The 23,993-nt window shown below is 34.2% G+C and overlaps 2 protein-coding genes across 5 annotated transcripts in view; both read right to left on the minus strand.

Annotated features, from left to right (window-relative positions):
• Positions 1–1,274: 1,274 nt before the first annotated feature.
• YIPF4 (Yip1 domain family member 4) overlaps positions 1,275–23,993 on the minus strand; it is a 28,626-nt gene continuing 5,907 nt past the window's right edge. Inside the window, exons 2-6 of the mRNA XM_081069648.1 lie at positions 20,837–20,990; positions 18,809–18,980; positions 15,928–16,005; positions 14,767–14,880; positions 1,275–11,985 (exon numbers count right to left, since the gene is read on the minus strand). Coding sequence (XP_080925774.1) covers positions 11,848–11,985; positions 14,767–14,880; positions 15,928–16,005; positions 18,809–18,980; positions 20,837–20,990 — 656 coding nt within the window. The 3' untranslated portion in view covers positions 1,275–11,847. The remainder of the gene's footprint in view (positions 11,986–14,766; positions 14,881–15,927; positions 16,006–18,808; positions 18,981–20,836; positions 20,991–23,993) is intronic.
• Positions 20,858–23,993, minus strand: part of SLC30A6 (solute carrier family 30 member 6) — a 79,911-nt gene continuing 76,775 nt past the window's right edge. For all 4 annotated transcript variants that reach the window (XR_013994687.1, XR_013994688.1, XR_013994689.1 and 1 more), the window contains one exon: positions 20,858–20,990. The gene's annotated coding sequence lies outside the window, so the exon portion shown is untranslated. The remainder of the gene's footprint in view (positions 20,991–23,993) is intronic.

A 23,993-nucleotide genomic window follows, 5' to 3' on the forward strand; every position in this document is an offset into this window, starting at 1 on the left:
CCACCCATACTGGAAGTTCCTTTAGTCAGGCCTAAGGAAGCTCAGGTTAAATTGCATTTAATTGAGAAAAACAGAGAAATGGGATGTTTCTTGCACCTGAATGATAACACATTAAACTGTGAGATAGCTATCACATAGAATTAAGGCCAGAGACTATTAGGAACAGGTCCAAACACAGAGAAGATAATACGTTGTTAGTAGGTAACAGGAAGGAACTGAGCTAGAAGTCTTTATTCCTACCTTTCCAAGGGAGGAAAATAACCTCCAAACCAATGGGTCAGACCAATAGTAAAACAAAGAAACTTAGGTTCCCAAATCAGTGGCTTTGTACAACAGAAATGTCAGAGGAACTTAAGAAACTGGGCTATCAGTGTGACTAAGCTTCCAAGAAAATATACCCCAAAACAGAGTGAACTGACCAACTTACACGATCAGACCACCAGATGGAGGGAAATCCCACAGGGCATCAGACCACATCCAGGTCTGAGAATAGTGACTAGTCAAAAAGTACTCAGAAGTTAGTGAAGTTGAGCTTTCAGGTAACCATATTCTGTAACAAGCTGTTCACAAATATGCTGACCCACTTCCAGAAAGCCTTGCATTACCTGTGCTTTAAAAAGGAAAATATTATATAACTATTTTCTCTTACATAGGTTTCTGAAAAAAAGCAATGAGCACTAAAATATACTTAGAATAAGATTCTACAAAAGTCATAAAATGTCCATGTTTTAAGGCTATGCATATGGGGGAGAAAAGATAGAGCATGTATTACCGTTCTCCAGAGAAGCAAGCAATAGGAAATATGCTATCATATCGTATCATATATTATATAATTAATACAATAAATATAATTAATATAATGTAATATAAATATGCCAAGAGATTTATTGTAAGGAGTTAGCTCACATGATTATGGAGACTGATAAGTCCCAAGGTATACGGGGTGAGTAGGCAAGCAGGTAGTTCCAGTTCAAAGGCCTGTAGGCTAGAGATCCAGGAGTCAGAGGCAGGAAAAAGATGTCCCAGCTTGAATGCTGTCAGCCTGGAGGAATTTTCTTACTGAAGGAGACAAAGGGGTGGACGATGGGGGAAGGGAAGAGGACCAGCTTTTTCCTTTTATTTAGGCCTTAAACTAATTGATTGAGGTTCATCCACCTTAAGGAGAGCCATCTGTTTTACTCAGTCTATTTAAATCTCATCCAAAACTCTCACAGAAACACCCAAAATAATGTTTGACCAAATATCTGGGCACAGCAAGGCTCGGTCAAGTTTACACATAAAATTTACCACCACAGAAAGGAATATATCAAAATTCCTTATGAGACAATTAGATAATACATTTCCCCTGAATTGGTCCTATATTTTATTTCAAATGGAGTATCACATTTCCTGAAATAATTTCTGCTTCTTTTTCATGCTTTTAGTTTTTTATATGTTCACTTTCAGTTCTTGTCAAATTAACTTATTAACCTGGAAAACCTAAGCAAAGAGTAGACATCTTCACTAAATAATTTTAATAAGATCAAATTTCCAAAAATATTTTCATATTCTAAATGTTTGCTCTGATTTCAAAATTTCTAATGTGGAAAGTATGTATACAAAGCTTAATTGATACGATATCCAAATTACTTCTGTAGTTCTAGCACTATAGGCTGCCTTTGAAGACAAAATATAATTTCAATTATCATTATCACAATTCTGAGTCCTTCAGATATTATTTAACTTTCTCAGAAGTTTTGCTATCATAAAAGTATGATAGTAAATATTCAGTTTATTGGGAAAATACTTAAAAGTGATTCATTTATTTACTTATTTATTGCATCATTTGGACAGATTCAAATTTGTGAATTTGTGCCAAATTAAAAATCTGGAAATCTTTCTAAAACTTTGGCTAAAATTCCAGATTTCTTTCATAGCACTCCATAGTATTGTCTGTTCAAACCCAGTGAAGTTTTCATATAGTTCTTATTGGAATCATTTTCCTGAACATCTGTATTAAAGTTTGATATCTTCCCCAGATGTTACCTTTAGTTCCACAGCATCATTGAAAGCTGTTAAAACTATTTTTAAATTGTGATATTTTGCCTTTTAATTAAAACACTTTTATGTGTAACAACTGAAGCTTTGTAGTAATGACTGAATATTTTCTTTCATGTTTTTGTCAGATGTTTTACAAGTCAGACCATAAATCTAAATTGCGATAAATCTGTATTTATAAGTTTTATTAATTATTTCATGCCTAAAAATTCTTTTTTTTTTTAGATTTTATTGGGGAAGGGGAACAGGACTTTATTGGGGAACAGTGTGTACTTCCGGTACTTTTCCAAGTCAAGTTGTTGTCCTTTCAGTCTTAGTTGTGGAGGGCGCAGCTCAGCTCCAGGTCCAGTTGCTGTCGTTAGTTGCAGGGGGCGCAGCCCACCATCCCTTGCAGGAGTTGAATCGGCAACCTTGTGAGCCCACACTCCAACCAACTGAGCCATAAGGGAGTTCCTAAAAATTCTTGATTGTACTTATCATTAACAATACAGTAAATGGTGTTAACAATTTGAATGGTCCTTTTAAAATATTTTGTTTGATCAATTGAAACTCAGGTGAAATATACAGAAATCGTTATTTCAAATTCTTTATTGTTTAAAGTGATTTATGAAATCGTCTTAATTTTCTCACTGATAATTGCGAATCTTTGAACCATAAGTGTTGTGCGGGGGACCCTGCTCACTGCGCCATTTGTCGCGCAGGGCTTCCGGCGGAGTCTCTGGTCCCGCTCCCCACATAAGAAAGCAGGACATGGTGAGGCCAAAAAGGAACACCCACAGAGCCATAAGTAGGGGAGTCATCACTATATTCTCACCAGCGGCATCCGCCTCTCTGCAATCCGCTCTTGCTAGCCCCCATTCCTTTCTGCTAGCGTAGCCACAGCAGTTATATTAGTGGCCAATGGCTCACTGGTTACAGCTGACAGCCAACCAGCCACAGCTGATGGCCATCCGATCACAGTTGATGGCCATTTACTACCCGAGCCAGCACCTTTCTATGTGAGGCCGAGAGCCTGGAAACTACTTTTTGGGGCTTTGTCCCCACAATAAGCTTTGAGTGAACATGGTTGCTTTTTGGATGAAACATGAGTTTAGCACTTTCAACTTCCAATACTACATTTTTGATCACTGTTTGCATTCAATATTCATATAACTTACAGTAAGTCACGTATTCATTTCAGAAATAAAAATCATTTATTTTATATTAATTCTTGCCCAGTATCAAAAGATACTTCAGACTGTTTCAAAAAATGTCCCAAGCTATAGTTAGTTCATTATCAGTTTTAGAATATGAATACTTATGACATCTAAAAGTAACGTTAGGAAGCTCATTAACACTTTGCTGACACTTCATTCTAGGTGTTTTTTTCTCTCCAAATTACAACTTTTAATTCAAATACAATTATCTTTACAGAAAGGTGTACATGTTACAAGTGTATAGCTTGATAAATTTTCACATACTGAATACACCCATATATTTACTACCCAGATGAAGAAATAGGACATACCAGCATCCTAGAAGCCCCAATCTGGGTACCCTCTGTCAGTCACTTCCTTCCCAGTCAAGAGTAAGCAACATCCTGTTTTGGTACTTTACATAAATAGAATCATAAAGCATTTATTCTTTTGTGTCTAGCTTCTTTTGACACTAGGTTTGTGAGATCATCCATAAGCTTCCATGTAGTTATAGATCTTTCAATCTTACTATTGTGTAACAACACCGTGTAATTTGTCTGTTTGGGTTGTTTTCAATTTTTGATATTATTCATAATGCTGCTATGAACACTCACTGCTCTGACCAATATGGTAGCTACTAGTCACATGTGGTTCTTTAAATGAAATTAAATTGAAATCAATTCCTCAGTTGCACTAACCCCGTTTCAAGTGCTCAATAGCCACATGGTTACTAGCTACTGTATGGACAGCCCCTAATACAGAGTATTTCCATCACTGCAGAAATTTCCATTGCACAATGTTGAACTCATGTCTATCAGTTAAATACCGTATCTGTTTATAATCCCAACTAACAGTGGATATTATCAGCCTTTTAAAGTTTTGGCAATCTGAGTGGCCAACTTTATTGTTTAAACTGTATTTAATCACGAATGAATTTGTGCCATCTGTACATATATTTGTTGCTTTTATCATTTCTCCCTTCTTGAGTTGCTCATTATACTCCTTGCCCATTTTTAATTGATTCATATTCTTTTAGTATTATGTGATAGCCATGTATATCCTTTGCCTATTTTAAATTACCAATTTATGTCCTCTCAATTAGTCCTTTGCCTACATAAGACTTACAAATATTTCTCAATTTGTAGTTTTTCTCCCCAGAATTGTTTTAAATGATATGCAGTCAAAAAGTTTCTTCATCTTTTCCTTTTTAGCTTTGTGTTTTATGTCATGTTTTGGAAGCCCTATCTCCTCATAGCATATGAAAGATTAATTTTTTCCTGCTTTTTGTTTTTAAAATATCTGTAATTTACTTACGCGTAAGAAGTGAAGTAGAGATCCAGCCTATTTTTCTAAGTGGCCTTCACGTCTTTGTCAGACACTGCTAGTGACCTATCTGGCATCCATTCTTCCTTACAACTGTGACTTTGTTTTGGGCAATAGTGTCCAGTTTAAAATACTTTCTCAGAGTCTCCTACACCAAGGGTTGGCCAAGTGATTCAGTCTGTCCTTAGATATAGGGGGAAGTCACTGAGTCTGGCTTCCAGACTGATTTTAAATAAGGGCAACTTTCACCGACATATTCCATTTGGCCTTGTAGCCTTCACCATTCTTCCTGCTTGGAATCCAGATGTAATATCTAGAGGTGAAACAGCTCTCTTGAGAAAGTAAAAGCCACCCACCAAAAATGGGAGTAGGAAGGTAAAAAGTCTTGAGTCCTTGATGACATTAAGCTGCCATATTAGTCCTGGATTATATACACTTGGATTTCTTATTATGTGAGGAAAAACTTCCTATTTAGTGAAGCCACTGATCATAGGGTTTCTTGCAACCAAGTATGTTTCTATCTGATGTAGTATCCCCACTAATTTAACAATCCATCTTTTTATACCAATTTGAAATGCTACGTCTGTCACATACTAACTTCCCATATATAATTGTGTGTATTTCTGGAAACCCTCCTGCTTCCTTGATCTAAGTGACTTCAGTTTAATAGTTAATGATGACAGCTAATGTTTACTGAATAGGACAATTCAAAATGCTTTATATTAACTAGTTTGATAAATCCTCACAATAGCCCTTTGAGGCTTAATTATTTAATATTAATGTGTAGTACTTGCAAGCCTAAAACTAACTTTTAAAAGTGGAATAGAAAGGATTAAAAAGGAAAGAGAAGGTAAAATGATTCAATTATGTGATGGATTATGGTAGAAGACAACTATGTTGCTATCTGATTGGTCACGTTGTTCCATATTTTAATGGAAAGACCACCAGACTGGGGTTTTAAGACTTAAACTCTTATTCCAGGAGTATTACAGTATTTGCAGGTCAACAGTGCTACTTTAGGCAGTTCTCCCTTAGGCCTTAGGTTCCTCATCTGTATAATGAGGTATGAGTACACTCATGAGCTGACCCCTAAGATTTTGCCTAACTTTAACACTCTATGGAAAGACTTCTATTAAGGCTGTTTTGAAATTTACTGGGTCTGGATTTGAATTCAGAATTCTGGGACCAGATTCATATAATCATTCAACACAAGTATTGGGGGTACACTGATGAATGGGTCAGAAAATGTCCCTGCTCCAGTGGAGCTTGCACTATAGTGGAGGAATAAATAAAAAGACAAAGTGAAAAATCTAGATACTTACAGGGAGTAGTAGTGCTATGAATGAAAAAAAGCAATGATGCAATAGAGATTAGCTGGGACACATAGTTGGATAGAGGATTCAGAAGAGTTCTCTGAAGGGGTGGCCAGATGGCTCAGTTGGTTAGAGCGTGAGCTCCGAACAACAGGGTTGCCGGTTCAATTCCCACATGGGCCAATGAACTGCGCCCTCCACAACTAGATTGAAGGACAATGACTTGGTGCTGATGGGCCCTGGAGAAACACACTGTTCCCCAATACTCCCCAATTAAAATTTTTTTAAAAAAAGAGAGTTCTCTGAAGAGGAGATCATGAAGTCTGTGTAACAAAAGATAGCTATGGAATAATAATACATGAAAAGAGTAAGATGTGAAGTAATTTATCTGTTAAATGTGTAACCTGCCTAAAACAATTTTTAAAAAATTTTAAGGAAACACTGTAATACATATACAGCAAAATACGTAAAACATATAGCATAATGAATTATTACAAACCAAACACCCAAGAAAGGAGTCTTCCTCAAGACCCCTTCCAAATACAACCCTTCTTCTTCCCCATTAATGGTAACCACTAACCTGACTTTTATGGTGGTTGCTTGTCACCATGCAGCAGTTCCTTGTTTTTTATGAGAATGACTTTGCCAGTTGGATTGTGGTATCCAAATTTATTAAAAATTAATCAAACTGTACACTAGTGAATTTTGTGGTGGGTAAATACTGTGTTTATGATAAAGCCGTCTAAAAAAAGACTTTGCTGGGGGAGGAGGGGTAATCACTTTGCGAGGAGTGTAAATGACTAACTTTTACATTGTTTTGTACACCTGAAATAAAATATACAATTAAAAGGCTGTTAAGTGCAAGAAACTAAACTAAAATAAAAAAGACTTTGCACCTCCGTATGTATCCCTAAATACGATAGCTTAATTTTGCCTGTTTAAACGTCATATAAATGGAGTAACACAGTACAAGTTCTTTGGTGTCTGCTTCTTTCACTCAATATAACACTTGAGACATTCTCCATGTTCTTGCATGTGGCTCTAGCCATTCATTTTCACTGTAACGGATTCCACCTTATCCTATTTAGCCACTCTATGTTGATGAGCATGCTGTTTCCAATTTTTGGCTATTATAATAGACATGTGCCACATATCTGTTGTGGCACACGTACATGCATTTCTTTTTTTTTTTTTTTGGTTGTTGAGAGCCCACTGGCCCATGTGGGAATCGAACCGGCAGCCTTCAGAGTTAGGAGCATGGAGCTCTAACCGCCTGCGCCACCGGGCCGGCCCCACGTACATGCATTTCTGTTTGGCATTGCATATCTTGGCCTATAATATTAAAAGCACATGTTTCTGATACCATTTCTAATCAAAACCTCTGACAAAGAAAACATGATTTAGAATGTCAGGTATGGCATGGTGCCAACTTACCTGTTCAATTTCATAAACTACTAAACTTTAGCCCAATGGATTTTCATTTCTTTCTACTCACCTGCTATTCCCTCTGCTTAGTTAATTTTACTTATTCCTAAGATTTCAGTTTAGGCATCATGGCCTCAGGGAAGGTTTTTCTCATCTTGTTCCTCCATTGTACACTTTTTTTTGCCACCAGACCTCTCTTTTTCCATTTGTTGCATAAGTTGTGAAATGAACTGGCTGTCTCTTTAATACTGGCTCATTGCACTTAGGGTGTGCATGTGTGGTCTTTTTTGCATATCACTGCACCTAGCACAGTACCTGGCACAGAGGAAGGGGCTCTATAAATAAATGATGAATATCTATTATCCCTTCACATTCAGGGTTCCCAATTCAAAAGCTATTTCTTCTGAATGTTTCATTCTTAAGGCTACCACCAGTACTATCTTTTGAAGATAAATCTGTATTAGGCAAGAGATTTTCTTAAGTCCCATTTGGCAAAGAAGATTGAATACAATCTTAGCACCTAAGCCCATCATCATGAACAAGAATATTTTTACTGTTTTCTGTGAGAGACTATAATTATCATATTACAAAACATATGGGTTGTTTCACTATCAAATGATGAGCACTATTTAAATGATACTTTACATAGCAACTAATTAATTCCACAAAAGCAAGTAGGATCATCATAAAATCAAGCAAAAATGTAAAATATCAATTATTTATCTTCACCAAGGAGTGGTTATGTGAATACCAGCAAACCACTTTTATATTATTTTCTCTTTATCAACAGATGACAGAGTTTTCCCATAACAAGTCATTCTGTGTAATTTCACTTGATCCTGTTTAAATACTTTGGTAAGCTTTTTTTTTGTTTGTTTGGTTTTTAATAAAAATTGCTCAGTGACAATAATGAAAAAAACAAGATTTCTATTCTCGAGATAAACCTACTTTACTTATATTCCAACTGTTAATTTAACAAATGACAGGTAGGAAAGAATATACACTCCCACCAAGTATTAGTAATCTGTGTATGTCCCAATATTTTATAAAAAATATTTTATCGTATTAGTATCTATACAAAATCTTACTGATAGCATCAGCATTCCACTGAACTGTTCAGAAGGGATGTTTAATGAATTTTTTTCAAGCACTTGCAAACTATAAACTAAATACTGTTAAAGTAACAACTTACGAATATCTTGGTGAAAAGTAGAAAAATTGAAACTAAGGTTACTACCAATATAAAATGAATGTAGGGAATTATTTTATTAATGCCATCTTATTCATCCTGACATTCCCAAAATTAACCTCCAAAGTGCAACCTCAGCACATCGACAGAATTTCAAATGAGAAACCTAACCCTAAGCTTTATATTTAATCCTTGTATGTCTTGTACAAGGAATATTTTCTTAACCATTTCTTTTCAGACCACTATACCCCATTAAAGACATAGGAGGGTCGAAAATTTATACCAGTTTGTTATTAAGAAAATGTATTCACAAGTGCAACTTTCTTCTGAAAAATATCATGATTTCAAGAGCAAAGATATAAGAATGTCTAGTCTTTACTGATTTCAAAATCATATTTTGGGATATACTTAAAAAGTGGCAACACATTCTCAAACTAGTATCAGGAAATTGTACAAATGAGGAATAGAGCACTTGTACTTAAGTTTCTAAAGGAAAATTAAAATGTAATAAATACAAGGATAAGATATAATACAGAGTTCAATTAAAGAACTATCTATGAAAAAGGATAACAAAACACTATTATTTTCTGACTAAAATATCAGGACAGAGAACTCCTGGGTGTGAGAGGGTGATTTTTTAGCTTAGATATTTTAACATATTTTAACAAAACTTAACAAAAGTGTCACAATTCCCTAAATTTTAAAACTGACTAAAATATGCCTTAATAAAGTAAAGGTAAATAACAATCATCTTAAAATATTCACTTATTTTTGATGAATATGAAAAATATTGTTTTATTAGTTTGTAGAAGCATTATTTTATTCAATGTTTTATTACATCAAAAATTTAAAACTGACTAAATTTTAAACAATATTTAAACAAAAATATCTGTCTCATTTTAAGTCAATGAAAATTTTCACTAATTTAGAACTCTATATTAGTATATTAACATTTGGGGAATATTTGGAAACAGATACATTATTATATATAAAACTGTCTTACAGACCTTAGAAATAAGCAAGTTCAATAATGGTTCATAAAACTTTACAAATCTTCCTAAATTGTGTTTTAATACAATGAAAATTATATATAGACTTTGATTTTTAATCAAAATTTAAATTGTTTTACAATCAATTTGAAACAGAAGTATGTCTCAATCTTTTAATTGAGGATTAACGTTCATCAGGATTACTATAACTGATAACACTTAAAACGCACACACACAAAACGAGGAGAAACTATCTAGCTAGTTGTTTTAAAAATACTAATGAACTAATAATTACGTTGGAAATCATCATTTAAAAATCAATATGATTTAGAAAACATTATATAAAAATTCAAGAAGAGAACATTGTTATGGTCAGCTTACCATTGTTAACTGTAGCAGTACTGTATCTTTTACACATTTACTAATCATGTTTTCCATCTGAATCTGTTTTAACTGCTTTGCTCATTAGCTATAAAGATATTAGTTGAGCCTAGAACATTGTAAAGTGTATTTATATATTATATACCCTAAACAGGGCAGTTCCCAAGATTAAATGCTGTTATTTTTAAATACCTCTTTGAACACAAAGACCTCATTTTATCTTCTATCATTATGAATAAACATTATAGCTTAAAAAATTTAACCATTTTTTGATGTAGTTGGCTTTAAAATGCCTTGACTATTGCTTAGTAAAATTCTACCCCCTAGCAAGGACCCCCAAGCTTTTTGGAAAAGATTCCAGGGTCAACACTATGAACATCAAATATAACAATCCACTGTAACAAAGTACTGACCTCAGGAACTTCTTACGTGTGCCAAATGTTTATTTTACAGTTGCTGCTTCTGTAGCTATAGATTGTTCCTCACTACTTCATATTATTTTAGGTTCTAAAAGTTCCATCCCTCTGGTGCTTCTAGTCTGTTTTCCTAAACTTGTTATAAAAAATCAGCATATGCAATTTTCCACATTATTCTGGCTCAAAGGTAGCTCCACACTTCCTGCATTTCTTTTTTGGCAGGGGAGAGGGTAAAAGGAAGAAAGATGGGCTTGACGTCTTGCTAATTTAATTTGTAGGCTTGCTTCAGAGTTGCTGGGTATTTCCTGATTGATAAAGTTGCTAAAGGAATACATACCAAGAAATGGTCATGTTATCATATTGAGGACAGCAGTAAGTCTTGCAGCTGAGACCAGAAAGGATAACATAATAATTTGCTACTAGCTATTAGGCATTTGCTGTTTTATGAATGTAAATATTTTATCTACTTTACAAAGTAATATTAATGAAAGGTACATATATAGTCTATGAAATTATCTGCAACAAAAATTTCATTAGCTAAAATTTCATACCATTTCCCTTAGCAAGTATTGTACATTTGTTAGAGTACTTGATACTTGTTAAAATATCAAGTAATACAGGACAAGATGTTATACAAACAAAACACACCGCTGGGAAGCATTTTATTTTTTTCTATTTCATATATAACATTGGACCACAAGATTTTAAAGGTCTCTTTCCAGCAACCTTTATGACTTAGGAGTGCTACTTAAAAATATTTACTGATGCTATAAATATTACCGCTTTTCTACATATTGACAATTTTAATGAATGCCATATCCATTATACTTTTGCTCCTTTGGTCAGAAATATAAACAGAAATTTAAATCAGATGTTTAGATATTCAAAAATGGTTTTTAAAAGCACACCCAAACAAAGTAAATCTACATCAGTAACTGTTAAAATTAGTATTAGCTGTTATTAAGAATTCTTAACAAGGACATATTGAAGTATGTGTAAGATTTTAAAAATCATATACAATTTAAAAAACAAATTTAAATTTATAAATAAGAAGATTGATGGCCAAATTAAAGCAAGTTTAAGCATCCGATTTAAAATATCTTAATTTTTTGGCTATTCATAAATATATTTTGTGAATAATAAGAATTATTTCATAAATATACATGTATAAATATAAATATATATCTACAGGATCTGTGATGCAGGAGAAAACCCTTTAAAGAAAAAAAATTGCACTTTTAGATTATCAGGATGTTGTCATTTTTCCGCTTTAAGTGAAGTATAATTACCATTCCAGGTGTTTTTGGCACAAGTATTTAGGTGAATATTAACACAATCTTAAAAACACAATGCTTTTATATTTTATTTAGTGGAATATGAAGAATCAAACAGAATTTAGACTTCTGACCAAAAAAATCCAGATAACTGCAATTGCTTACTTAAATACAAAAAATATTGGTTTAAAAAAACCTTAAACCTGTCTTTACATCTGGAATATGTAAAATTTTACCAGTAATGAGTTTTCTTCAATCCCTTCAGCAAAAGTTCCCAGCCTTCACACAGATGTAACATTGTCTTTTTCTATTCACATGACTTAGATCACACCCCGGTATATAAGGACAAAAAATAAATGTATAATAAAAAGATTGGATAAATCAGAAGAGGCTTTTTGGTCTTGAATTCTTCACCCACTAACAATGAAGCAGCACTGTAGGCAGCCCAAAATACACCAAACAGCTTTAAAAAACAAAAAAGAAAAAGGGCAGCATATTAGCAAGTCAATTAACATTCTGGGTATCAAAGAGTAAAAAAAATATTTACAATATTAAGACAATCCTGACAACCAATTGTGGTACACAGTAAAAAAACTTACTGAGAATGTTTAAAACTTATTAAGGATGTTAGCCCTTGCTCTGCTCCTTGACTTCTGCAAATGAAGTGTTTTGTTATCAAACTTGTCTAATCAAAAGAATCACCTGGGGTGCCTATTGAAAAGAGAATTCTGGGGTTCACGCTCTGAATAAATCAGAATTTATTAGTTCTGAATAAATCAGAATTTCTAAGAAAAGGGTCCAATTATTAATCTTTTTAACAAGTGTCCCTGGTGATTTAAGATAAGTCAACTTTTGGAAAAAGTATTATTGGGCCAAACTGCTGAAAGAAATTTGATTGCTGAAGGAAAACTACTTGATCCTTACACAGTAGAAATGTTTTCCTTTATTTTCTTCTAAAGAGTAGGAAAACAGATTAAGTGAAAATTTTACACAATGTTTATTAAGTATCACAACATTTTCCCAGGAATAGATAGAAGTATAGGGTTAAATAAAAAGGAGGGGAAAAACGTAACATTTTGGTCAAGAATTTTAAAAAACATACTGTCGTTTTCTGATTATACACATATTAATTTTAAATTTTTTCCACTGGAAATTTATGTGAATACTTACTGATATAGTCACTTTTTATGGAATAAAATGAAAAGAAGACCTTAAGGGTAGAAATCAGGATAACTATGATAGAAACATAGTTTGGCACATCATTGGCACAGAGCAGGATTTGTCAACTTGCAATATTGACATTTGGAGTCGGATAACTGTTGTGGGAAGCTGTCCTATGCATTGCAGGATGTTTAGCAGTCCCCCTGGCCTCTACCCACTAATACTAGTAACATTCCACCCCCACTTCCAATTTGAGACACCCCAAAATATCTCCAGATATTGCCAAATGTATTTGGGGGGGTAAAATTGCCCTCAGTTGAGAGCCACTAGCACAAAAGTAAAAAATAAATATTGGCAGACTGGTTGAAAATGTATTTGAGATGGTCCAACCTTCTACCATTCTTTTTAAACTAAAAACAACAACAACAAAAGACCTACAAAATATTTTAAGCCTACAGAAAAGTATAGGGAAATGTATGGAATAATTATGATCAAATTGCATTTGTATGTCATGATTCAATTTTTTTGTTGTAAACAAATGCTTAAAGATTAGTAAGAATTATAGATTTAATGTTTCAGAAATTAATGGTTGTAGATTAAACTGTATTCTAGTGCTAGAGTTAAATGATGAGTTATGCAATATATTTCTCAACAAACCTTGGAAAGAAACAAGAAACGTGTAATAATAGCTCACTATACACAGAAGATTAAGTGCTTAGGAAAAAATTTTGGCAAAGGAAAATCTGAAGCTTAAAAACAATTTTGTCCTGAGAGTTTTTAGTGATATAAATAAGACTTTTTCATTCTATAATAATACATTCATATGCTGCATAAAGAATGTTAAATACCAATTTTCAGTTGAACTTGACGACTGAAAATGAGTACAGGACACAGTTTTAGCAATTGTAGGTGTAGTGTCAGCAGTGTTCAAACAGGCTTTAGCCCAATTATAAAAACCCACACAAGCAGGAAGTGATCATGAACGATTTCAGTAAAGTGGTATGTTCACTAAGGCTAGATAATTAAATGCCAGCATGGGGCTAGCTCCTGCTCTGCAAGACTTTTAAACTAAGTGCTAATAACGCCGATAAAAATTTTTTTTGGATTAGAATGTAGAAGAAAGAAAGTAGTTGTTGAGAGTCCTATTTTGCAGAAGAGGGTAAGAAATCTCCCCAAGGCAGACAGCAAGTTAAGTGGCAGAACCAGGATTTGAATTCAGAACTGACTGGTTCCAAATCCACATTCTTCTCAATATCCAATGCTTGTATTATCAGGATTAGCCTGTAGTTACCCAATTCTAAATGGAATCATCTTTTATATTGGAATAATAATAAACTTTAAATAAAACCAAATGTCATAAAAATTAAACGGCTCTACTTAAAAAATACTTTAGTGTAAAAGCTACATAACGGTAGTTCCGAAAGTGGTGGTCTTAAAAAGCTCTATTTTTCCATAAAGAAAAACAACAACATTCACTGTATAACATACATACATGTGCTAAAGTAGTCATTTATTTCCCAAAGTTGTTCAAAATTAATAAATGCCACAATTTAAGTTATATTACTACTGATTATTAATACGTAATATTATCAGTAAATGTTTAAAATGGGGACAAATGTTAATAGAAATTTAATACAGCACAAAGAAGTCTTTACCTGTGCAATATAGAAAAGCCAATTTATTAGAACCATGTCTATCATATTTGAGGTTACTATTCAAATAGGAGTAACAGTTATTCAATAAATGTCCAGTGGATTTCTAAATAAATATTTCCCATAAAATCTAAGTCAGATAAACTCATAAGCACAGAGAAGAAAAATTCAACATTAAGAAAAATTCTCTGAGTGTAATTATCTTGAGGACTGATTTGATCTTGTTCTTTATTCCCCTCTACACATGCATTATAATTTCTGGTGATTAAAAAGAGGAAAAAATACAATTGGTAAAATCAGAGAGTAAGGTCATTAATCCAAAATACTACCAATTGTTTGATAAGTATAGACTACAATATTCTTAACCAGAGAACTATTATACTGTTGTTATTGGAAAATAGTTAACTACTTTTTATAATACACATACTCACTTTTATAAGTGTAGACACCACTTCAAATGATCCAACCACCAAAAGTACAGGGGCTATTACAATGAGAGGAAGTAATGAATATCCTATAACTCCAAGAACTTGGCCATATGCAACCTGTGAATTTTCAAATTTTAAAATAAATATCATAGAAATCAAGAGACTCATTTTAATCACTAATATCATAAATTCTCTGTTGTAGTCACATAAATGTGACTATAAAGAAATCATGATGTATTATACCCCTTATATTTCAAATTATTATATACTATGCTATGTTTTTCCTATACATACACACCACGATAAAGTTTAACTTGTAAATTAGGTAAAAGATTAACAACAGTAACTAAAAATAAAATAGAACAATTATAATAATATACTGTAATGAAGTTATGTGACTGTGGTCCCTCTCTCTGATAATTAATCTGATAACCTAGAGTGCTACTAAGTGACTAACAGGCAGGTGTATATACAGTGTGGATACTAAACAAAGGGATGAATCACATCCTGCATAGGATGGCACAATATTTCATCATCCTACTCAGAATAGCAAGCAATTTAAAATTTATGCATTATTTCTGGAATTTTCCATTTAATATTTTTGGATGGTAGTTTATCACAGGTAACTGAAACCAGAAGGTGAAACCCCAGATAAAGGGGAATTACTTGCAAAAATATAAAACAATGCCACTCTTCTCACTAACTTTTTTGTTTAGAAAACAGTTATTTTTCTTTAAAAGGTATTATTTATGCTAAAATGTATTTGGTTTTTTAGTTTTAAATGAACAAATACATATTTAACATTTTTATTTTAGTTTCTAACATGCTAAATATTAATAACCATATCCCATATAAAGAAATCCTTTGGGGACTCTCAAGAAGTTTGAGAATTGCTGTAACAGAGAATAAATTGTATGCTTTCCTAAAAAGCTGTTAAGTATTTATGAGTGGGATGGAATCTTTTCTTTCTGCTTCATTTCTTATAACATTTACTGAATATGCACAATTCTAATATGTTGATCATCTTAAAGAAAGTAGCATAACCTAAGTGCAATTTTAGCACAAGAAACACTTATGATAAATATAGCTATTGATGGTATCTGCAGTATCAAAAATAAAGCTTACCATAAAAGACAAAGGCTATTTTCAAAATGAACCACTTACTTCTCCACCAAGAACTCTGGCCAGTAAGAAAATTGTTAGTGAACCAAATATCCAAATGGTTATAATCCATGAGACCACCTTAAGGGGAAAAAAAGATTTCATGCAATTAATATCTTTATACCAAATAAGCTGATAATTTCCCAGGAAATCAATTTTCTGCCATATAAGATACTTTGGTATACCCAATTTCAGGTCACAGAGTTTGTGTGGGTTCCCAGGTATCTTTCCAAAACCTAACAAGAACACAATGTATAATGCAATTTTATATCCAAATTGAACATTTAGTAGTGATCAATTACCTAAAGAAACCTCAGTATTTCAAGATCTATGATTACTGTAAAAAGAGAATAAAGTGTTTACTCCCAACCCCCTGGTTGACAGCATCCTGCAAGGAAAATTCATCCCTGAAACAAGCTACCAGTCTACTCAGGAGGTCTTTAAAATTTACATTAATTATACATTTATCCAAGTAATAGAATATGGGAGACATTTCAGATCATTTTAACTTCTGAGACTTAGTGTAATAATAACACACGCACATATTTCCAAGTTCTGTCTGCTTGGAGGGTCTAGAAATGACAATTCCCCAGCAGTTACATAAACATACTTGTTGCCCAGGTTCTGGTTTCCAAATATCATTCTGCATTAAAAGGAATTAGGAATCCTTAATTCCAGGGCTGATGCAGTTAAAAATAAAAGTCCAGAACACTTTTAGGTATCAGAGGGAAAGGAAGTGCTCAAAAAAGGATGGGAATATGTCGAAAGGACACAGAAGCTAACCTGAAGGAGCTCCCAATGGCTAAAGCTGCAACAATCTGAGCAATAAAACAAATGATGATAGTATTGGATTATAATCCAGAAAATAAAGTAAATATCCATGAGTCCATACTGACATAAATAAATGAATAATTAATGGCAAAGAAGGGGTAGATGTGCCATAGAGAATACCAATTAACACATACAGAAGAAATGAGGAAAACAGAAAAATCACCATTCAGTCAACAATACAGTAATTATTGTTGCATGCAATATCCATCAATAGATGCTAAAATTAGTGGGCTAAAGTTTAATGAGAAATAGGGTGTTTGCATAGTCACAAAGTATAAGATATTTATTACTTGAAAAGGTAAAAACAGCAATTTCACAGTGAGGGAGTTGGGCAGACACTATCCTATCACCTAACCAAGTAATCAACATTAAACAGCACCAGTAATAAGCCATCAATATCATATAATCCCTGATTGTACGTAGAGAAGGGCACAATGTCACTTCTGTGGTATTCTCGACAAAAATACCACAGAAATATTCTTGACCCCAATCCAGTCATAAGAAAACATCAAGCAAAGCCAAACTGAGCAACATTCTGTGGAGGTAGTAATCTTCCATTTTTAGCTTTAGAACCCTTTATTCAAATGAAAGATTATACAAAATAAATAAAATTAGAGATATTCTACAAGGATTGCTGGAGACCAGAGATCCCATTCAATTTCTTCAATGGTCCTTATACTTTTAACAGAATACCTGATATAAACCACTGAGCTAAAATAAATATAAATAGAACAGGATCTTGCTGTGAGGAGACTATTCTAGGTTATCTGGATGAGCACTAAATATAATAAAACTGTCTTTAAAAAAAGGAGGCAGGGGCCAGCCCAGTGGCTCAGGCGGTTGGAGCTCTGTGCTCTTAACGCTGAAGGCTGCTGGTTTGATTCCCACCTGGGCCAGTGCCAGATGGCTCAGTTGGTTGGAGTGTGGGCTCTCAACCACAAGGTTGCTGGTTTGACTCCTCAACGCCCTCAAGGGAAGGTGGGCTGCGCCCCCTGCAACTAACCACGGGCAACTGGATGGGCAACTGGGCGTGGAGCTGAGCTGCGCCCTCCACAATTAAGATTGACAGGACAACAACTTGACTTGGAAAAAAGTTCTGGAAGTACAAACTGTTCCCCTATAAAGTCGTTTCCCTCCCCACCCCCTCAAAAAAGAGGCAGGAGATTTGACTACAGTAGAGAAGAAGAAAATGTGACCATGAAAACAGAGACTGAATTGATGAGGCCAGAAGCCAAGGAACACTGGGAACCTCTAAGACATGGAAAGAGGCAAGCAAGAGATTCTTCCCTAGAGTCTCCAGAGGAACCAGCCCTGCTGACATTTTGATCTTGAGTTTCACACTCATTTTGGACTTCTGACTTCGAGACATGCAAAAGAATCAATCTGCATTGTTTTAAGGCACTAAACTTGTGTAAATTTATTACAGCAGCAACAGGAAACTAGTTCAATTCCAAATCACTCTGTGGTAGTCATTTTTGCTTCTCTAAAGACTTAAACTAGGGATCAGGGAGTGATGTGTGTATGTTGTGTTTTGATGATAAAGACCCTGAGAGTAGGACGAAGTATTATATGAAAACTAACATTAATGGAATCCTTGTCATTTATTAAAATGAACATTTTAATAAATGACAAGGATTCCATTAACGTTAGTTTCATTTCAAAAACCAGAACTAAAAAGGAATAAAAGGTAAGAACATGGCTATAAGTTTTGTGTTTCAAACTCTTCACTCCTTGGGGAAATCAGAAAGGGCATGGGCAGCCCTTTTGGTTACTTCTGCTCAACTGGGAGAAGTTCCATCCATTTACGCTAGTTGCTACACAAATATTAATATTTTATACATGAATGATGATGTAGAAAAGTTCGGAAAGCATTAATCTAAGGCACTCCCCACATATTTAATTAATAGTTCCAGGGATGTACAAGTGAGAAATAATGGGTAAAGGTAAAGCATTTCTCAAATATAATAATACAGTATTATAGTTAATATTTGGCTATCTTTAATTTTAAAACTCTTAAAATATTTAGAATTTGTATAAAGTAAAATATACTTACCCTAAACTGTCCATATAATGATATCATGGAAAAGAAAAGAACGACAGCCAGAGGACCCCAAAAGTCAGGATTGTCTCTCACCACTTGTCTATTAAAACCAAGTGATGGCATTGGCATCAAAACACATCGGATTTTGTAGTAAATATCCTTTAGATCGATATCCAATTCTTCCCTATAATTGTAAGATAAACATTCTTAAAAGAAACACACTTCTGAATACTAAGACAGCTGCAGTAGAACTTAAGTTTAAATATAATGGTATAGTCTCCATAGGTAAAAAAAAAAAATTTGCATTTGAAGTATTGTATTTCACTGATTCCAAGTGATATTCAGTGATATTCAATATTTCAGTATCTCTAAATTTGGGCTGCTTCTCACAATTGTTGGTGTCTTACAATTGTTGTCATCCTGGAGTGAAGCCAAGTGCTTCCAAGATCTGCCTTTCCTTTTGCCAGTCTCCTGGAGGCACCACCAATTTGGGACAACTTTAAATAAAATTCTCTGGTTGAGACTTTTTTGGACCATACCGATAATTCAGACTATAATCCTGTAGGAGCACTGGTGTGGGTTTTACATTCTCAGGTGAAATTTTTCTTCCAACACCCCAAAACTAGAGCATAAATTGAGAGAAATAAACTTCCCTGCTGTCTCTTTGTAAGGTGGGTAATTTCTTACTTATCCTTACACCAAGGACATAGCCCTTTGATGTCCTAGCCTTTTGCTGTCTTAAGCACTTTTTCTTTCTAACTGATAAATGTAAAATAAACGCATCTCATAATCCGTAGTGCTTTAGACTTGATGAAATATGGTATATTAACACAGAAATAGGATGCTTTAGCACTTCATCTACCAATAATTACAACATAGAATAATTCGGTAATGCTTTGATTTTAAAAGCTCTAGGTTCTTCATTCCAAAATTGTTAAGTTCTTTACTTTTCCCCAAGTGATACACTGTCACTTCAAAAAAAATAAATAAATAAGGGGGCCGGACCCGTGGTTCAGGCGGTTAGAGCTCCGTGCTCCTAACTCCGAAGGCTGCCGGTTTGATTCCCACGTGGGCCAGTGGGCTCTCAACCACAAGGTTGTCAGTTCGATTCCTCAAGTCCCACAAAGGATGGTGGGATCCACCCCCTGCAACTAAGATTGAACAGGGCAATCTTAGCTGAGCTGCCTCCAGGCTGCCTCCAGGATGGCTCAATTGGTTAGAGAGAGGGCTCTCAACCACAAGGTTGCCAGTTCAATTCCTCAAGTCCTGCAAAAGATGGTGGGCTCCGCCCACTGCAACTAAGATTGAACTCGGCACCATGAGCTGAGCTGCCGCTGAGCTCCCAGATGGCTCAGTTGGTTGGAGCGTGCGGGCTCTCAAGCACAAGGTTGCCAGTTTGATTCCTCAACTCCTGGAAGGGACAGTGGGCTACACCCCGTGCAACTAACAATGACAACTGGACCTGGACCTGAGCTGCGCCCTCCACAAGTAAGATTGAAAAGACAACAACTTGACTTGGAAAAAGTCCTGGAAGTACACACTGTTCCCCAATAAAGTCTTGTTCCCCTTCCCCAATAAAAAATATCTGTGAAAAAAAAAGGCCCCCCCTACAGTCCTCTCAGTGGTAGCTCTAGTATTTCTACGTGAGAGAGATTGTGGCGTGGTAATGTTTTTGGAAGTCTTGATTTGTCTTAAACTGATATTCCACAGCAAGCACCCAAGCGCTCTGCTTTTTTAGATTGCATGTTTACTTGAGGTAAGCCCTAACAGTTTGAACAGTTTATGGGGTGGGGTGTGTGTGAGTGTCTGTGTGTGTGCGAATGCATGTGCTATGATTCTTTTAATTTTTGCCATTTAATAAGTTAAAATATTCTATTATTTCAGCTTTTTAAAATTACTAGTAAAATTGAAAAAAGCCATAACTTTTGATCAAAAAGGTTAACATTTTCCATATTTATCTTTAATTAATAATGAAAAATTGTAATGATCCCACAGACAACCCTGAAAAACCAAAAACTACACGTTACTATTTTTACATACAAGAGGGGCTTGTTATCATCAGGATCATCATCTTCGACTTCCAACAACCAGCCATATCCTCTTTGTCTCAGAAATGTAGTCGCTGTAGATTCTTTGATAAAATCTCCACCAAGGTTTAATTTGACATCTGGAGCTCCTATTGAACCACTGAGCTCTTAGGAGAAAAGAGAACAAAACTATCAACCAAGGTAAAATGTGTGAATTTTAACTAATATGAGCGTATATTCAACTAAGACAATTATCACTTTAAGGTCTATTGCATACAGTCTTCATATTTTAAAGTTAGAGATACCTAAATACCATCTTTTATTTTACAACAAGAAAAGAAAAGATGAGAGAGGTGAAGACATAGGAAAGGTTCTGCAGCTAATTAGCTGGACTGGTACGAGAATCTAGACTGGTAACAATAACTGTAAATCTTAAATGGAAAATATATACAAAATAGAATACATGACACCATTTTGGATTCCTTTCATTATTATATACATTGTGTGCTTCAGAACAAAGTGATTGTATAGATTCTTTTTAAAGGCATTACACACACACACACACACATACACACACAAACCACTAGACATAACTTATTTGCTAAAACTATACATGACTTTCTAATGTATATATTCACACATTCTTTTATTTAAATCACCAAATATTTATACTAAATGCTTCATACAAGAATGCTTAGCTATAGGTAAATGTGACTTGTAAGAGTTCCCTGTTTCAGCTAACTTTTCTTTATGTAGTTATATCATTCATCTTTAGTTTTGGCAAAAATAAAAGGGTTTTTTTTTAGATCAGCTCTAAAAAAAGATGAAGAGATTCAGTTACCCACATTAAAAAATAAATTCCATTCACAGTCTGTACAGTAGCTTAAGGTTACAGATAATCACAATAGTACAAATGTCACATCTTCCGGTTGAAAAAAACTGGGAATAGTGAAGAACTTGCTTGAGGTCATACAGGAATTAAGAAGAAAAGACACATGTGTAGGACCAGACAACATGCACTAGTAAACACCATGTTTTTATGTGGTTAACTAGAAGTCACATGACTAGAGTGGTACTTTAGAAAATAATTTTGGCAACAGCAAACCAGGACATTTTTAACACAGACATATTTTCTCTGGAGATCACATACAGGAGAAAGAAAGGCTATTTTTAACCTAAATTTTAGGATTAGCTTTTGAGAACAGCCATTAAAATTTTGGCTTAAACTTCAATCAATGAGTGGATCAATTATGAGCCACATCTTGGTCTGGTTGTGACAATTCCTGCAATTAATTATAATAAAGTGTGCATTCTGAAGCCAAGTCCCAGCTTAGCTACTAATTAATACAGCGAATCATTAATGTCTTCTGCTCTCCAGTTTCCTATTCAAAGTTCTTTCAAGGTTTAACATATGATTCTAAAAAGTTTTTATAAAGGAGTTTACTCAGAGATAAAATGCAAGTACTTTTGAATGTACTGTCCTTTTTACTTAAATTTTAAAAATAGTCCCTGTAGATGCTGTCATAGAATCTTGGAATTAAAATATTCTCTCAGAATTACTTTTTGCTTCTTTGTCTTAAACATAGTTGAAAATGAAAGTTGAAATTTAACTAAAATTCCATTTCCAATAGGTACAAAGAGTGCTTTTCTCAATTTAACAAGAGGAAGATTTAGATCAGGAAGTCATTAGTACAGCAGTGACATTAAAGGTTTTGGAATTATGAGGCAGGAAAGGACCTTAACAACTGTTTCCTGACCTGTAGAAAGGACTACACTTAAAGTCCTTAATCTAAACCAAGAAAGGATATATAAATTATAGTGCTAAGGAATACTATGATCAAGAATTGTAATGTTTAACAGTTTGTCCTAATGTGGATGCCCAAACCTCAAAAAGGCACCTTTAGCTTACAATTCATAGAAATGCCAGGAACAGCAGTTTGACACATCCCCCAATATGCTCCTTCCAGACACAACTAGGCATGGGTACAAAAAAAAACCCAACAAAAAAGTCCAAAAAATTGGTAGTTAACCTAACATGTTAGCAAGCTAACAAGTAAAGCATGTCAAAAAACAAGGAGAAAGATTCCAAATCACTCCAGGAGTACAGCTGTCTTAAGTTAAATGAGAGTAAGAACCAGCTGGCTTGTTTGTCAACTCTTAGGTATCCAGAATTTAAAAACCACTAAATTAATTCCTTCTTACTACACTATGTATAATATTCTTGTCATTTTCTAAGTAAGAAAAATGTAAAGATAATAAATATAAATGGATTTAAGAGGAAGTCATCTTTGGAAAAAATAATATATTTGTGATTACTTGGTTAATGTTTGTAAGTTCCTAGGAACTAAGGAACTAAGTGTTTTTGTTGTAGTTTTGTTTTGATCATATATCCCAAGTACTTATAATTGAGTCTGGTCCTTAGTAGGCAATGTGCTGGTTGAACAAATTAATTAATAGTAGGCCAAATAGCTGCATATAGCTTAAATCAAGAAGTGACATTAAAGACTTTTAATAAAACAAATACACAAAATTAGATTTGAATTTTGGAAACATAATCTTAGCTGCACTATGGAGGATTGCCTTAACAGGAGAGAAATTTGAGCAGGGAGTATGGTCAGGAAGCAACAGTAAAGAGTATAGATGAGAAATGGTAAGGACTTGAACTAAGGCAGTGTCAGTAGAGAGGGAAAAATAATTATATAGTTATTCTGGAGCTATTCTGAAATAATTTTATCGGCCAACTGAATATCAGAAAGTGAGAGAGAAACTAGAGTCAAGTTTCTAGCCTTTGGCAAGAGGTACTCTATCACAAACATTAAGTAATTTTCACTTTAATACCTCCCTCATTTTCTTTTTTTTTTAATATTCTTTTTTTTTAAATTTATTGGGGTGACAATTGTTAGTAAAATTACATAGATTTCAGGTGTACAACTCTGTATTACATCATCTATAAATCCCATTGTGTGTTCACCACCCAGAGTCAGTTCTCCTTCTATCACCATATATTTGATCCCCCTTACCCTCATCTCCCACCCTCCACCCCCCTTACCCTCTGGTAATCACTAAACTTATTGTCTGTGTCTATGAGTTTTTGTCTCTCAGTTGTTTGTCTTGTTCTTTTGTTGTTTTGGTTTATATACCACATATCAGTGAAATCATAGGGTTCTCTG

Source organism: Rhinolophus hipposideros (genome assembly GCF_964194185.1).
Source record: "Rhinolophus hipposideros genome assembly, chromosome: 12".
In the NCBI taxonomy this organism is placed as follows: domain Eukaryota; kingdom Metazoa; phylum Chordata; class Mammalia; order Chiroptera; family Rhinolophidae; genus Rhinolophus; species Rhinolophus hipposideros.